Below are 15,806 nucleotides of genomic sequence, written 5' to 3'. Positions count from 1 at the left end.
TTTTGAAGAGATGTTCTTTTTTATATAATAAAAAGTAGTAAAATCAGCCAGGCCAACAATATCTGCTGTTAAGAGCAACAATGTTCACTGCAGTTTTTGGAGTGTTGTAGAACATTTATGGAACGACAGTAGAATCACCACCCTGAGGGCATTAAAAAAAAAAAAAATCTGTATCAACCACCCCTCAGAGCAAGCACGAGATGAAGAACAGAGCCGCCCTCAATGTTGTACTCCTTAGCAGTCTTATCATCGGCTAGCTGCTTGCCTGCATAGATCAACCTGCATTTGAGTCCAATGCATGGCAGATTTTAGCCCAAAATACAATTTACATTAGTTATGCTCAATGGAAAAAGGATACAGCTAGCTGTTGCTTATAATACATTGAAGATTGCAGAAGACCATCATCTATGGGAAGAATGAATTACACTACAGTACGACATAAAGGGGGTCAAATTGAATTAACAACTAAACCGGTTTTCTAGATATTATTTTATTCCATAGAAATCACAGGGCCTGAGTAAATAAGAAACTTTTTAGTTCTTTGTAGTTTACTAAGATTATAGAGTTTATTTTTCTTTCCACCCAAAACAAACAATATGCACATAACAATTGGAAACAAAGAAAACAGGTTAATCAAGAAAAATAGGCATGCAGTCACAGTATGCATACAATTATAAATCAGAAATAAGTAATCTTTCATGTAGAAAAGAGTCCTGGAAAGACATCAATGTAGCATAAAACAAGTCAAAAAATTAAAGAAAGTCATTTGAACAAAAGTGATTGCAAATGAAAGCATTGATTCATTTCAAGGCAAAAAAAAGGTAAACAAGGATCAAGATGCAGTTCATACCACAAATGTGCAAGAGACAGAAATTAAAAGTTGGAGTATATGAAGACCAAACAGTCAATAGTAAATTATGTTTTACGTGGAAAAGAAGATTATTATATTGTGTTCCAGCTAATTGAGGTGGGTAGCATGAATCTTATTTTGCAATCAAGCATATCTAAGTTCCTTAATCTCTTTTGATCCTGCCTGAAAGTCGATGAGATGAAAAACTAGGGATGTGGCGCTCCCGCTGAACGGCTGTAGACTCCGCTCGGACCTGCAACACAATTTACGTCAGTGCCAAGCCAAGAAATGAGTCCCGGCGTTGACCCTCCGACGCTCAAGTCAGTTACCGACGATGAAGTAGAAGGTGGAACAATAAGAATGAACAATAGCGAGAACAGTGTCTATCGCTAGGGGTGTCAAAATTGAACCCGACCCGACGACCCAACCCGAGTCGACCCGAAAAAAATCGGGTTCGGGTCGGATTCGGGTTGGAGGGTTGGAGAGTAAAAAATTTTCGGGTTGGGTCGGGTCGGGTCGGGTTCGGGTTGACCCGGGTTGACTTAAATATAGGGTTTTATGGGTTTTTTTGGGGTTAAATCAAATTTTATTTTAAAAATTTAGATGTTTTTATGTATATTAATATCATGTTTGTATGATAATGATGGAGTATTGAGATAAAAGTGAAAAATTATAGGAAAAATAACCCAAAAAAGTCGTTTTGAATCCGATTTTCGGGTTATATGGGTCGGGTTCGGGTTGATCGAGTTGGTCGGGTTGAGGTGTTTTGGGTTGAACTCGGGTTCGGGTCGGGTTCGGGTTGGGTTAAAAAAAAAAACTCAACCCGACCCGACCCACCCGAATTGACACCCCTATATATCGCGTATTGCCTATCTCTGCTGATGCTTGGACCCCTTTATATAGAGCTCCTGTAGTGTGCGTGCATGCTCCCCAAGGCAAGCACGCTTCCTCAAGTTTCTCCTGAAAAGACTTGTCAATAAAATGTCTCTGACACAGTACCTTAACAGGCTGGCATATCTCTGAAGTGACAATGGAAGCTTCCGCCGTACGATCTTCTGGTTGTCCATGCCCGATGTCAGCGGCACTAACTACCAAAAAGATGTCAATGGATATCAGAGGGAGTATACTGCTGGGCCGAGCGGACTGACCGCTCAACCGGAATTTCACTGCTCCTGTGTCCCGTCCGCTCGGTAGTTGTTGGGCTTGCAAGGTTGCAAACATAGTTCCATATTGGAAACACATGGGAAAGATCATAGGTTTATAAGAGAAAAGATATCTCCATTGGCATGAGGCCTTTTGGGTAGAGCCCAAGAACAAAACCATGAGGGCTTAGGCCCAAAGTGGACAATATCATGCGATTGTGGAGATATCTAAATTCTTTTCGATCCTACAATTGGTATCAGAGCCCAGACTGCAAGAAGGTTTAACCGCCGACTGTGTACAAGAGCTATGGTCTGATTGAGCCATGTGGGTACAATATTGACCTCGAACAAAGAAAGTAGGGGCTCCTATGTTCAGATCAAGAGGACCAGACACCAGGCAGGAAGTCCTAGTTGCGACTAGGCAAGGAAGTCCTAGTAGGTCGGGTGGACCGAGGGGCAGGAAGACCTGGTGGGTCGAGGATCGGATGTGGGAAGCCTATGGTCCTTTGTTTGAGGGGGGGATTGTTGGGCTTGCAAGGTTGCAAACATAGTCCCATATTAGAAACACATGGGAAAGATCATGAGTTTATAAGAGAAAAGATATCTCCATTGGCATGAGGCCTTTTGGGTAGAGCCCAAGAACAAAACCATGAGAGCTTAGGCCCAAAGTGGACAATATCATGCGATTGTGGAGATATCTAAATTCTTTTCGATCCTACAGTAGTAACTCTGCTCCTGTGTCTCGTCCGCTCGGCAGTAACTCCCCTATGCTTGTGTCACGTCCGCTCGGCTGAAGTTCCGCTCTGCCAATGTCGAGTCCTGCTGCCTGGCTGAGCGGGATTGCCACTCAGCCCGACTTCTGCACATCATCTCCTCTTCCGTTTGGCGTCCAATACTCCACTGAGCGTTGGTCCTTTGACACCTCCCCGTGTCAAAGGCGGGATCGGACCGGGACCTTCTCCCCCCGATCGGGCATGCTCCCCCGACCGGCCGATGCTATCTGCGCGTTGACCGCCTTAATTTTGACCTTCACCGTGGCCGCTATCCTCCGTGGGATGGGCCCCCTCCTTATCACCGCATCATCTTTCTATGACAAAAAGAAACCTTTTTGGTCTTCCTTTTAGCCTCAGACCAATACACTAGTGAATCTATTTGTCATCTTTGGGCATATCTATAACATCTTTAAAATCCTATACAATAAGTCATCGCTCCAGATGAAAGGGAAAAATAAGCAGCAGCCAGTGGCTGATGAGAAATGCTATTAGCTGATGGCATCTGTATATGCAAAACACCACAGATTTGTTCAACATCAATACTGGTTTTGATGTTAGAACCATTAATTTCAATGTGCAGTATGCATATATACTCTTGTGTTGCTTCTAGGATGTAGTTTGATGAAGTGAGAAGCTTCATATGCCAATTGTTTAAGGAAACCCATTTTCGAGTTTATACAGGGTGATTATTACTAATTAGGGGAGACAGTGTATGCAATTAAGTTCCATGGGTATTGCATCACTTGAACTAAAGATTGTTTCTAAGAAAATTATATCAACTACTTAATAATATAAAAACAATAGATGATACAATAAAGAATGTATGTTGAATAACACAATGAAAGGAGGAAAAAGGATGCACACCTATCAACAAGGTCGCACTCTAAATAAAGAGGAGGAACAAAGAGCTAAGCACTCTTGAACTATAATGATGGTGATGGCGATGGCCATAGACAACCTTATTGTTGTTGTTTCAATAAAAGTTCATCTTGAAGAAAAATTTAATACCATATAGCATAGACAAGATAAATGTTGAGGATCAGATGACTTTGCACGTATAAGTGGGCAATATAAGTAGCTACTGACTCAGATCTGAATGCAGACAAAGAAACAGATCTCTAATAGTTAAAAAAGAATGATGAGTCATTAAAAGTTGTAATGGCCACAAGAAATAATAGACTTTTGTATCTTAAAGAGGAGATAACAAAGGAGATGAGTGACAATGTATAGGACAAGGCTCGATAGCAGGAAGCACCATTACTTCCTATTAATTGATATATGCTACTTCCAACAATCTATAGTTGGTGTATCACAAACAACCAGTTATTTAGAAGAATTAAAATATATAATTCAATATACAAAAGTAAACAAACAAACAAAAAAGGAGATCTAACACGGGCACGGAAACCATGGTCAAAAGTTAGTTTAGAGAAAACTGGGAAGATAAAATCCAGAAATGCAAATACCAAAAGATAAAGAACACCTTTGTTGTACAGGTGGAATTCCTTCTTTCTCTTCTACCCTCTCCTTGATCCTGTCAATTGTGTCGGTGGGCTCGATGTCAATCTCGATTTCCTTCCCCGTTAGTGTCTTCACTTTAATCATCATCCCGCCCCTAAGCCTGAGAACAAGGTGAAGAGTGGATTCTTTCTGAATGTTGTAATCAGCAAGGGTTCGGCCATCCTCCAGTTGTTTCCCTGCAAAAATCAACCTTTGCTGATCCGGGGGTATCCCCTCCTTGTCCTGCAGGAAGGCAATCATCTTTTATCAAAGACCATGCCGTTTTGTTGTGTCTTAAAAGTTCCTAAAGTAATTAATATTGGTTCCACACTCTTTGTCAATAAAGTAACAAATCTACGGTCTTTGTAAGAAAAGAAAAAAAAATCCACAAATCCTGATAATCGGAAGAAGTAGTCGTTGCAACTTAAAACCGATTTTTTTAAAACAAATTGATCATTTTGACAGAATTTACGAGCGCCTCCCGGAAGAAAATTAATTCCAAACGAAAGGCATGAGAAAACAAAGGGCCCCAAATAATCGATTAAGATGAAACAGATAAGAAATGGAATGATGGAACATGAAGTAAAGACTCCAGTTAAAACCCTAGTCAGACCCTGGAACACATATCGTTGCATCGGAAGAAGACAAAGACTAACAGAAAGACCTGGATCTTCGCTTTGACGTTGTCAATGGTGTCGCTGCTCTCGACCTCGAGGGTGATTGTCTTCCCCGTAAGAGTCTTGACGAATATCTGCATCCTGTAACCCTAGTTGGTCTCTTTGAAGAGTGGAGACCTTGTTCGCTTCGGAAATGGAAGGAGGTCAGCTAATAAAGCGGAAGAATACGATGGACTCGTTAGCGTAGAACGAACGCGTGACCGGAGAACAAATAATCAGAATATTAAATTTATGCAGCATCTTAAAAACTGTCCTTTCTATTTAAAAATAAAATAAAATGAGTATATAATTTTATTTTTTTTCGAAATTATAATTATTACATCTGTTTAATTGTTTCGTATTCATTTTCTTAATTTTTATTTGATTTCATATTATTTAATTTTTTACATTTAATATTTTGACTTGATCCCTCAATTGCAACACTTCAATTCAACCCTACGCAAACAAAACAGGCTTTAGCTTTTTTTTTTTTTGTTTTAAAATTCTTGTTAGGGTTTGATAAAAAAAAAAATGAATTTCATAGTGAAATTCCTTGTTCAATCTCGGATTCTGTAAACTGAAACTAACGTATTTTACCATCTATTCTTATTGGTTTGAGAATGTGCATTAGACTGGTTACCGTATATAAGTTGTTCGACGAATTGCTCCAGTGGCAATTGGACTACTGCTCCGGCTTGTGCTTTGGTGCCCCGGTTAGAGGATAGCTGTCGAGCAGCGCACTAGCCAAGGGAATCCTGCTCCTGCTCGGCCCATGGCTGAAGAAGCCACTCCCGGCCACGGAGCTGGTAGAGGACCACAGGAGGAGAATTTGGCCCTGGAAGAACACCTTGTCCGCCGCACACTACAGCTCATTGTCGCTGGACTTGCATACGCCTTCATTGTATTTGGAAGCAGAAACCGGCCGGGATTTAGGACAAGGGCAAAAACTCCTCTTCTTCCTGAAAGGTGATCTCTTTCTCTCCGAAAGCAATTGGCTTTGCCTGGGAGGAAAGGGAGGTGCATGTAGGGCTGTAAATGAATCAAGCGTTCGTGAACAAGTTTGGTATTCGGCTTGGTAAGAGCTTGTTTATGTTCGTTCAATATACATAGGATTAATTAAACAAACAAGCTTGAACAGCTCGTTAAGTTAAACAAATAAGCTTGAACACATATGTGTTCAGCTCGTTAATGTTCGTGAACAACGTTCGTGAACAACGTTCGTGAACAATGTTCACGAACTATATTTATTAATAAAACTCTTTTCAATATACTAAATAAATAATAAAATAAAATAAAATAAATAAATAAATTTAAATTATCAATCTTAATAACCAATCAAACAATTAAAAGTTTCAAACAATCAAACAAGTTTTAATTAAGAGCTTGATAGCATCTAAACAAACCAAGCTCAAGCCAAGCTTGAATTGAGAGCTTGATAACATCTAAATGAATCAAGCTCAAACCAAGCTCAAGCCAAGCTCGAACCGAGCTCAAGCCAAGCTCGAACCAAGCTTAAGCCAAGCTTGAATTGAGAGCTTGATAACATCTAAACGAACCAAGCTCAAGCCAAGCTTCAAACAAGCTCAAGCTCAGCAAAAATAAACCAAGCTAAGCTTGAACACTCATTTCAAAAGCTTGGTTCATTTTAAGCTCAGCTCGGCTCGGCTATCTTATCAAACAAGCTTGAACACCCCAAAGCTCGGCTTGGCTCGGCTTGTTTACAACCCTAGGTACATGGAGACAAGTGTGGCGATTTAATCAAAATCTCATATTAGAAAGATTTAATAAACATCATGAATTTAAAAAGATATAGGATATCTTTATTGGCATAAGGTCTTTTATAGAGAGCCCAAGAATAAAATCATAAGGGTTTAGGCCCAAAATGGACAATATGTCAAAATCTGACAAACTAGGTGAAGCTTCACCGTAATAAATGGAACTCTATATAAGCAGGGTCGGCCCTGAGGCATGTCACTGAGGGCGACGACCCATGGGCCCCGATTTTTGGGGGGCCCATATTTTATATATATATATATATAGTTAGTTAGTTAGTTGAATTTTTTTAATAAACGTTGAATATATATTATTAAAATTTAAGAAAATACTTTCAAAAAAATGAAAGGAAAAAAGGAATGGGTAGCTTGTTTCCTTTCCCAGGTAAATTTTCCTTTCCAAGGCAGCATAGTGATATTGAACGTCTTTTACTTTGAACCTAGCTTTGAAGCAACACCTTTTCATCCTTACCCTAAACCTTTGACCTTTGATCCTTGCTTTGAACTTTTGAAGCAGCAATAAAGGTGCTGTGAAAAAAAACGAAGGAAGCTTCGGTACTGTCTCTCTCATTTCCTTTTTTCTTTTATCCTTTTCGTACTATTATTTTGCAAACTTTTTCTTTCTGTCTTCTTGATCGATCATGGTCATGTGATTTTATCCTCGCAACTGCAGGTCCGCACGTTGTAGTTTGTAGCCTAAGGAGTCGGAGATCTTCTTGATCAAGAAAGTTGTCGATTTTGAAGGAGGAGAGTTACCGATCACAATTTCATCTGGGAAAAATCAGTTTGGATTTGTGCTTGAAAAGTAAAAAATCGTCATCTTTTGAATCTGATCACTGTCAAATGTCAACAGAATAAAGAGACCATTTTTGAAAATTTTCAGCCACAGTGGAGGGTGATTTACTGATTTTCTTTCTCTCTTTCATAGCTTTGACTTTAGTTTCTAGATGGTCGAGTGACTCATGTTTGAGTTCCTCTAGGGAAGAAGTGTTTGGATTTATGCTCAAAGAGTAAAACTGTTGCGAGTTCCATCTCTCAGTGATCCTTGCCTTAGATCTATTGTTCAGCTGGAAATTATTACAAAAGTGACATCTATCGATTGATTCAAGAGCAAACCAAGTTTTATTGCTCTTTTACTATTATTTTCAGTTTCACTACTTGTCTTTATTTCGTTGCTACTTGCTAGCTTTGTTGCTAGTTTTGTATGTTTTATTTTTACACTTAAAATTTGTATTACAAGCATGTTTTCAAAGAAATATCTATCTGGGAGTCAAAAAAGAAACAAAAGAAAAAGAGTAGAAGAGATTATTAAAACTCAGAAAGGTGCTCTTCATAAATTTTTTAAAACTAGCTCTTCAATTGAAGATTCAGTTAATGAATTACAAGAAGAAAATCAAGAACTAAATGATTATGCAATAGATGAGCAACAACTAAGTAATAAGAAAAACTAAATGATTATGCAACAAATGAGCAACAACTGAGTAATCAAGAAGAACTTAATAATCATACAATCAACGAGCAGAAAGAATTGATAGAAAATGATGACAATAATCATGCAATGAATGAGCAAGAAGAATTGAAAGAAAATAATAATAATGATTTGAACGTAGAAGTTGGTAATATAATTGAGAATAAAAATGAGTTAGAGAAAATTGGTCATGTTTTGGATATATATGATCCAAGATCTTGGGATAACATTGATAATAAAACAAGAGATCTTTTGGCAGAGAAAGGCCCTATAAGAGAAAGTAATCTTAAGTTCACTGTAGATGAGTTTTCGAGACATTTTTCATATTCTTATTACACAAGAAAATTACCAAATGGAGAGAATCAAGATAGAAAATGGCTTGTATACTCAAAAGATGCAAATAAAGTATATTGTTTTTGTTGCAAATTGTTTAAATCAGTGAAAAATAAAAGTTTGCTGGCAAATGAAAGTCTGAATGATTGGAAACATTTAAGTGATAGACTTAGACAACATGAGAATGATATTGAGCATACTACTAACATGAGAACTTGGATTGATTTGGAAATTAGATTGAAAAAGAATGAAACAATTGACAAAGAGATCCAAGTGCAAATTAAGAAAAAGAAAGAACATTGGAAACTTGTTTTAGCTAGGATTATTTCTGTTGTGAAATGTCTTGCTAAACGTAATTTGACTTTTCGTGGGGATAATGAAAAAATTTACCAAAGTAGTAATGGCAACTTTTTGGGGCTACTTGAATTAATTGCAGAATTTGATTTGGTAATGCAAGAGCATTTTAGACGCATTCAAAATAATGAGATTCATTATCATTACCTTAGTCATAATATTCAAAATGAGTTGATTTTTATATTAGGTTCTAAAGTTAGAAGTACTATAATTGAAAAAAAATAAAAGAGACCAAATATTTTTCAGTGATACTTGATTGTACTTTAGATGCAAGTCACCATGAGCAAATGACTTTGATAATTCGATGTGTGGATGTCTTAGCTTGTCCTATAAAGGTAAATGAGTATTTTATAGAGTTTTTAAAAGTGGATGATACATCTGGATTAGGACTTTTTAATGAATTACAATATGTTTTAGAAACCCTCGGACTTGATATTGATAATGTGAGGGGGCAAGGTTATGATAATGGTTCTAATATGAAAGGAAAAAATCAAGGTGTACAAAAGAGATTTCTTGAAATAAATCCAAGAGCATTTTATATGTTATGTGCTTGTCATTCTCTTAATTTAACAATTTGTGATATGGCAAATTCTTGTGTTAAGGCTGTGTCATTTTTTGGAGTTGTGCAGCGCATGTATACTTTATTTGCTAGTTCTACAAAAAGGTGAAAGATTTTACAAGATCATGTTCATCAATTAACTCTAAAGCCATTGTCAACAACAAGATAGGAAAGTCATGTTAATAGTATCACAACCATAATAACTCAGCCAAATGAGATAAGAGAAGCTTTATATGAATTATCGAAAGTTAGTGAAGATGCCAAGACTAGGAGTGAGGCTGAATCTTTAGTAACACATGAACTTGAAAGTTTTGAATTTTTGTTGGGCATGACTATAATGGCATAACATTTTGAAAACAATTGAATTGATTAGTAAAAAGTTGCAATCTAAAGATATGCAAATTGATATTGCAATAAATATTTTGAGAGGATTGATTTCTTATTTTGAAAGATATAGGGAAGAAGGTTTCCAATCTGCTATGACATTAGCGAAAGAGATTGCATCTAAAATGGATATTGATCCTATTTTTCCTAAAAAACGTACAATTTATAGAAAGAAACAATTCGATGAAAATGATCATGAAGAGATTTCACAATCTTGCTAAAGAATCTTTTAGGATTAATTATTTTAATGTCGTCGTTGATATTGCTATTTTCTCTTTAAAAAATAGATTTGAACAATTAGAAATCTTTGAAAACATTTTTGGTTTTCTATTCAATCCTAAAAAATTTCTTTCAATGAATGATAATAGATTGTATGAGTGTTGTAATAATCTTCAAGTTGCTCTAAAATATAATGACAAGTATGATATTGATGCTGATGATTTATTTTCTGAATTGCAAGTGCTACAAATGTGTTTACCAACAGAAACAAAGTTAACTTTTGAAGTTCTGGAGTTTGTAAAAGTCTTATATTATTTTCCTAATATTTCCATTGCTTATAGAATTTTGTTAACTATACTCATTACTGTAGCATCAGCAGAAAGAAGTTTTTCTAAACTGAAATTGATAAAATTGCATTTGTATTCAACTATGTCTCAAGACAGATTAAATGGTTTGACAATTTTATGCATTGAAAATGAAGTGTTAGAAAAACCTGATTTGGAAGACCTTATTGATGATTTTGCTTCCCAAAATGCTAGAAGATCTAGATTTTTTCAATGATTATTTGATACTTGTTTTGTTTTTGTATTTGTAGGGGCTGCACTTTTTGGAGAAACTTGAGAAATATATTTTGTATGGTGTTGTATTTTTTAGAGAACCTTGAGACATATATTTTGTATGGAGTTCATCATATTTTAAATAAAATATATTGTTTTTTAAGTTTTATTATTAAACTCTATTCAAATTGTGTGTTAGTAAAAAAAAATTATAAGGCATCTTTTTCTCTTTTCGCCAAGGGCCCCCAAATGTCAGGGCCGACCATGTATATAAGCTTATAAACCGCAGAAACTAAATAATGCAGCAACAAATAACTGCTTCGGAGAATGATGTAGTGGTAAAGACATTTGGTAGATCTTCATAGTATCAAGTCAATCCTCTATTGGAGTCTATTTGATGGAAAAGTATAGAACATTGCACGAAGTACGATTATTAAATTCCATCGTTAATTCGTTAATTAACGATTGAAAATTATATTGATTGCTAATTTAACGATGAAATTTAAATTTCATCGCTAATTCTATCATCGTTTATATTTAACCTATTTAATTAGCGATGAAATCTTAAATTAGGGTTTTGATCCTAGTTTTTCTTCCTGACCACTCTTCCTTTCCAATCTTTCTCCTCACTAATCTCCGACACACTCCTCTCCCCTCCGATTTTTGACACGCATCTCCTCTCCTCTCCAATCTTTGGCATGCATTTCGTCGGTACACTCCTCTGCCCTTCCATCTCCTCTCATCCCATCGTCCTCAATTTGATTGTGCCTTGGCTGCGACATCATGTCGAGCTCGGGAGGTCAGGTGCAACCTCACGTAGGGCTAGCTAAACAGACCCTGAGCTCAGCCGCGAGCTCGACTGCGACCTCAACCCTACCCATGAGCTTAGCCTCGAGCTCAAAGAGAGGTCGCCAGTTTGGCCGCAACCTCATTCTTGGTCGAGCGACTGTGCATCCCTAGCCAGGCGCACATGCAACCTTGGTTGAGGTGTCGAGCGGATGAGCATGCAACTCTAGTATTTGATTGTTATTTGTGCATCATTCTATTTGATTGTTGACTTTATAATGTTATTTGTGTAGACTTCTCTATTTGACATTATTGCGTAGGCTTTGACATTTCCTTTAAAGACAATATTTTTTTTGTGCACTGACATTAGGTATATGATGAATGATTATTTATTGATAATATTAGGTTTTAATCATTTAATTAAACTTAAGTTTAAACTATATGTATACTTAGTTTTACATATTTAATAATGTTGCAAATTTATTTCTTATTAAGTTACAATATATATGGATAAAGTTTAGATATACAACAAGTTAGAAAATAGATATATCACTGATGAATATTTTGATGGTGTTGAAGAGTTTGTGAACTTCGTTAAGCATTATTTAAGCTATATGGATGGTGACAAGTTATGCTGTCCATGTCATCATTGCAAATGTAGAAATATAAATTTTGTGATGAGGATACTGATATTGTCTAAAAATTACAGAGATGACACGCTGGGCATGTGGCTGCGCTGTTGATTGGATAAAGACTTTGAATTGGAGAAAAAGAGGCATCTTCTTTCTCTCTGCACACACCAAAGAGAGTAGATAAGATGTCAACACCAAAAACTAGGGAGGGATCCCTATCATAGGCTCTACGATAATCAAGTCAATATAGTGTCCAAGCAGAAAAAGGGGCGATAAACAGTAAATACGTGTACATAAGTAAGACTGTTGTAAGGCGTGTACCTCGCCAATGGATAGGACTCCTTTTATATACCATCTCTCATAACCCCCACAATCATGAGGTGGCAGAGAATGTCGAGTGTGAAAGGTGTTGGGACCGAAAAGTAGCTAGAGGGGGGGTGAATAGCTCGTCGCGTGCTTCGTGGTTGGCGTTGCTTGTTTCTTCAAAGATGTGCAGCGGAAATGTACAAGAAACAAAATATAACACTAACAAATAGATTTTACTTGGTATCCACCTCACAAGACGTGACTAATCCAAGGATCCACACACTCACGCACCCTCCACTATGAAACACACTCCTCTACGGTAACTACCGAAGGCGGAGAAACCTTTACAAACTCTCAATACAAGAAGAAAGGAAAGGATATGAAATACAAGCAAAAGCTTACAATAAACCCTAACCCTAACTTCTCTTCTTGCTTTTGATCCGCCTCTTGACTTGGAAGAACCTCCAAGAATCTTCAAGAACTGGCGATCTGAACTTGAGAGAGAGCTGTGGAGTCGCTGGTGAAGATCGGAGATGAATCGTGTAAGCACTACTGAAGGAAACGCTCGCCTGCAGCTAAATACGACGCCAACGGTCGGATCCCGATCGATTGGATTTCTCCCAATCGATCGGGGAGGCTTTGGATCGATCAGCCGATCGATCCAGAGTGCCTATGTGCTCTCTGGAATAGCCTGGATCGATCGGCTGATGGATCCAGGGCTTATCGCGCACAAACAGCAGCTCCCAATCGATCCACTGATCGATTGGGACCTCTGGATCGATCCACGGATCGATCCAAAGGGGTTCTGTTCGTGGGGACTCACCCGATCGATCAGCTGATCGATTGGGCATGATCCAATCGATCGGCTGATCGATCCAGATTTTGCTGGATCAATTGACTGATCAATCCAGATCTTGATTTTTGCCCAAAAGCAAGTCCAAAGCCCCCTAAACCAACATCCAGTCAACCATGACTTGTTGGTATATAAAACCTAGCATCCGGTCACCCTTGACCAGCTAGGACTCTCTCACCAAGTGTCTGGTCAATCCCCTTGACCCACTTAGACTTTTCTCCTCTTGCCAAGTATCCGGTCAATCCCTTTGACCTACTTGGACTTTCACCAGATGTCTGGTCAACCTTGACCCATCTGGATTTTTCCGTGTCTGGCTTCACTCACCAGGACTTCCCTTCTGCCTAGCTTCACTCACTAGGACTTTCACCTGACTTCACTCACCAGGATTTCCCTTCTGCCTAGCTTCACTCACTAGGACTTTCACCTGGCTTCACTCATCAGGATTTTCCTTCTGCCTAGCTTCACTCACTAGGTCTTCTCATCTGCCTGGCTTCACTCACCAGGACTTTCACCTAGCTTCACTCACTAGGGTTTCCTTCTGCCTGGCTTCACTCACCAGGACTTTCACCTAGCTTCACTCACTAGGATTTTCAGTCAAGTATCCAGTCAACCTTGACCTACTTGACCCTCCTTCACAATCTCCCCACATGAACAATTGCACTTCCAACGTTCATGTGTTGTCTACAAGTATTGTCAAACATCGAAACCAAATCATTAAGACTCGAGCTTGACTCACTTCAAGCCCAGTCAAACAGGTCAACCTTGACCTAGGGAATATTGCACCAACAAGATTGTCAGGTAAGAAAAGAAGTACACCTGGGAAATGTACCGTCATCGTCCGAGAAATCTTCTGTTACCCATATGTGCACATCTTTTATAACTTACATCATTAATGAGTCGGCTGAAGGAATATACCATTAATAAGGTGATTGAAGGAATATGATGTCATAATATATTGGTTGATGGAAAATATAAAGTCATCTTCGAAGAAGGTTCCAGTGAATGCTCATATTGCAATAGAGAAATATTCTCTGACAAACAATTGTTATTCTGATAGATTGTTGTGATTCTCTGACCATGTTATCTGTTGAGTATATCTTGACTGGATCTTTAGACCGACTGACTGTATGACCACCCTTCCCTTAAGTTGTTCGGTTATGCACTAGGTGATGCTGGAGATCTGCTTTAGAGGTAATATAAAGTTAAGTCCCCTAGGTCCGGTCAGTTCTGTTACTGACCGGTCATATATTGGGATACTTGCCTCTGAGAAATAGGGAAATGAGTCCCGGGAGATTCGATCAGTACTTTAAACCGATCACCCAGATGATCAAAGACTTGCCTTTGACGTGAGAAACTGAGATCTAGAAGTTCGACCGAGTTTATAAGGGGAGTTGCTTTACACTTATCTTCTGTACGTATAAGAGACGGGTATGTTGAGATGTATAAATATGGCAGAAGTTATTACCAACAAGCTATATGAAGAAAAATTGACATGTGAGAAAACCTATAGGGTTGACTGGTCAGTGGGGTCGATCTGTTATATGTTGAGAGACTGGTACTGAGAGTGGGAAGCTAGATCCCCTCACTCTGGCTGGACATATGACTGACCGACTTTGTGGCAGGTTAGACATCCCTTAAACTTGGTCAGCTATTGAGTGATCGGATATATAATAGATGTCTTGATACAGGAATGGAGCACTAGGTCCCTAGGTCCGACCGGATCATGGCTCAGTTGTCCTTGTACTGAAAGTCTTAGCACTGGGTGAAGAGCAAAGTCCTGTTGAGAGTGACACATTGGTTGTTACCTCTACTTGACTTTGACTGCCACGTCACTTTGACTGCTACGTCATACCCAAGTCCATCCTAACATCTCGTATCACTAGCCTCCCCTTCAAGTATAGTCGAAGGAGGCTTGTAGCCGACTTACTAGACCTAAGTCTTATTTTCGTTCGATCACCCAACTTACTAGTTTAATCAGAGGGATGTACTCTCACCTGCCCGTTAATATTATACTTAATTATATTTCTTGAAAAAATGCATGCTCGATGTTAGACATGCCCAGTAGTATACCACTGATACGTAGGAAAATATTTTTCAGCGTAATAATTCAGCTGTCACATCCATCATAAATGCCCATTATGGGTAAACGCTATGTGTCCCACTAACACATTCTTTGAAGTGACCGATGATGCACGCCTCTTCGTACGAAGCAACGACACTCCTTTTGTAAATCAAAGGTTATCAGTGAGCAGACCGTTTTGATCAAACGGCGGAGGTTGGAAAGTATCCCCTAACTCCTAGTTAAAAACCCTAAGTGATGCGGAAACCCATCACTTGTGCTTCTTTTCTTTGACCTTTTCCTTGACAATTTTTGTCAACGAACCCTTCTTTCTTGCAATTTATATCAGTAAGTCCTTCCTTTGATTTCTCTATTTTCCCCATGTTCTCTCATGGTTCAAGAGTCTTTCGCTCCTTGGTATACTTTTATTCGCTCAGATTTTGATAATGCTTATCGAAATTTAATCTGTCTACAATATGAAATCCCTAAAAATCATCATATTCATATTACTACTGCCCAAGATTATCTCCATCCTCCTCCTCCTAGTCATATTACATTCTTCAAAGATCCCAGTGAGGTGATTGTATCAGAAGAAGAGTTGTT

The 15,806-nt window shown here is 38.2% G+C and overlaps 1 protein-coding gene across 2 annotated transcripts; it reads right to left on the bottom strand.

Moving 5' to 3' along the window:
* Positions 1 to 5,148, bottom strand: LOC122027416 (ubiquitin-NEDD8-like protein RUB2). Of its 2 annotated transcripts, none has more exons than XM_042586366.1 (3): positions 4,930 to 5,148; positions 4,249 to 4,508; positions 1 to 279 (listed from the first exon to the last, which is right to left on the bottom strand). In XM_042586366.1, the coding sequence occupies exons 1-3, from the start codon at positions 5,020 to 5,022 to the stop codon at positions 174 to 176; spliced, it is 459 nt and encodes a 152-aa protein (XP_042442300.1). In that variant the 5' UTR covers positions 5,023 to 5,148; the 3' UTR covers positions 1 to 173. The 2 variants fall into 2 exon arrangements, with proteins under 2 accessions (XP_042442300.1, XP_042442301.1); XM_042586367.1 differs by having other exon boundaries at positions 1 to 265.
* Between the last annotated feature and the right edge of the window lie 10,658 nt (positions 5,149 to 15,806).

The sequence above is a fragment of the Zingiber officinale genome, chromosome 10A (genome assembly GCF_018446385.1).
Source record: "Zingiber officinale cultivar Zhangliang chromosome 10A, Zo_v1.1, whole genome shotgun sequence".
In the NCBI taxonomy this organism is placed as follows: Eukaryota; Viridiplantae; Streptophyta; class Magnoliopsida; order Zingiberales; family Zingiberaceae; genus Zingiber; species Zingiber officinale.
Note: the sequence above shows the minus strand (reverse complement) of the source record. Positions and strands in the feature narration are given on the sequence as shown.

Bases quoted from the DNA above. Each gene is read 5' to 3' on its own strand.
- LOC122027416 (XM_042586366.1), bottom strand. From the start codon at position 5,022: ATGCAGATATTCGTCAAGACTCTTACGGGGAAGACAATCACCCTCGAG. The intron at 4,509-4,929 runs GTCTTTCTGTTA...GCCTTCCTGCAG, and splicing joins ACGTCAAAGCGAAGATCCAG to GACAAGGAGGGGATACCCCC. The intron at 280-4,248 runs GTGTTCTTTATC...ACTCAAATGCAG, and splicing joins ATTCCACCTGTACAACAAAG to GTTGATCTATGCAGGCAAGC.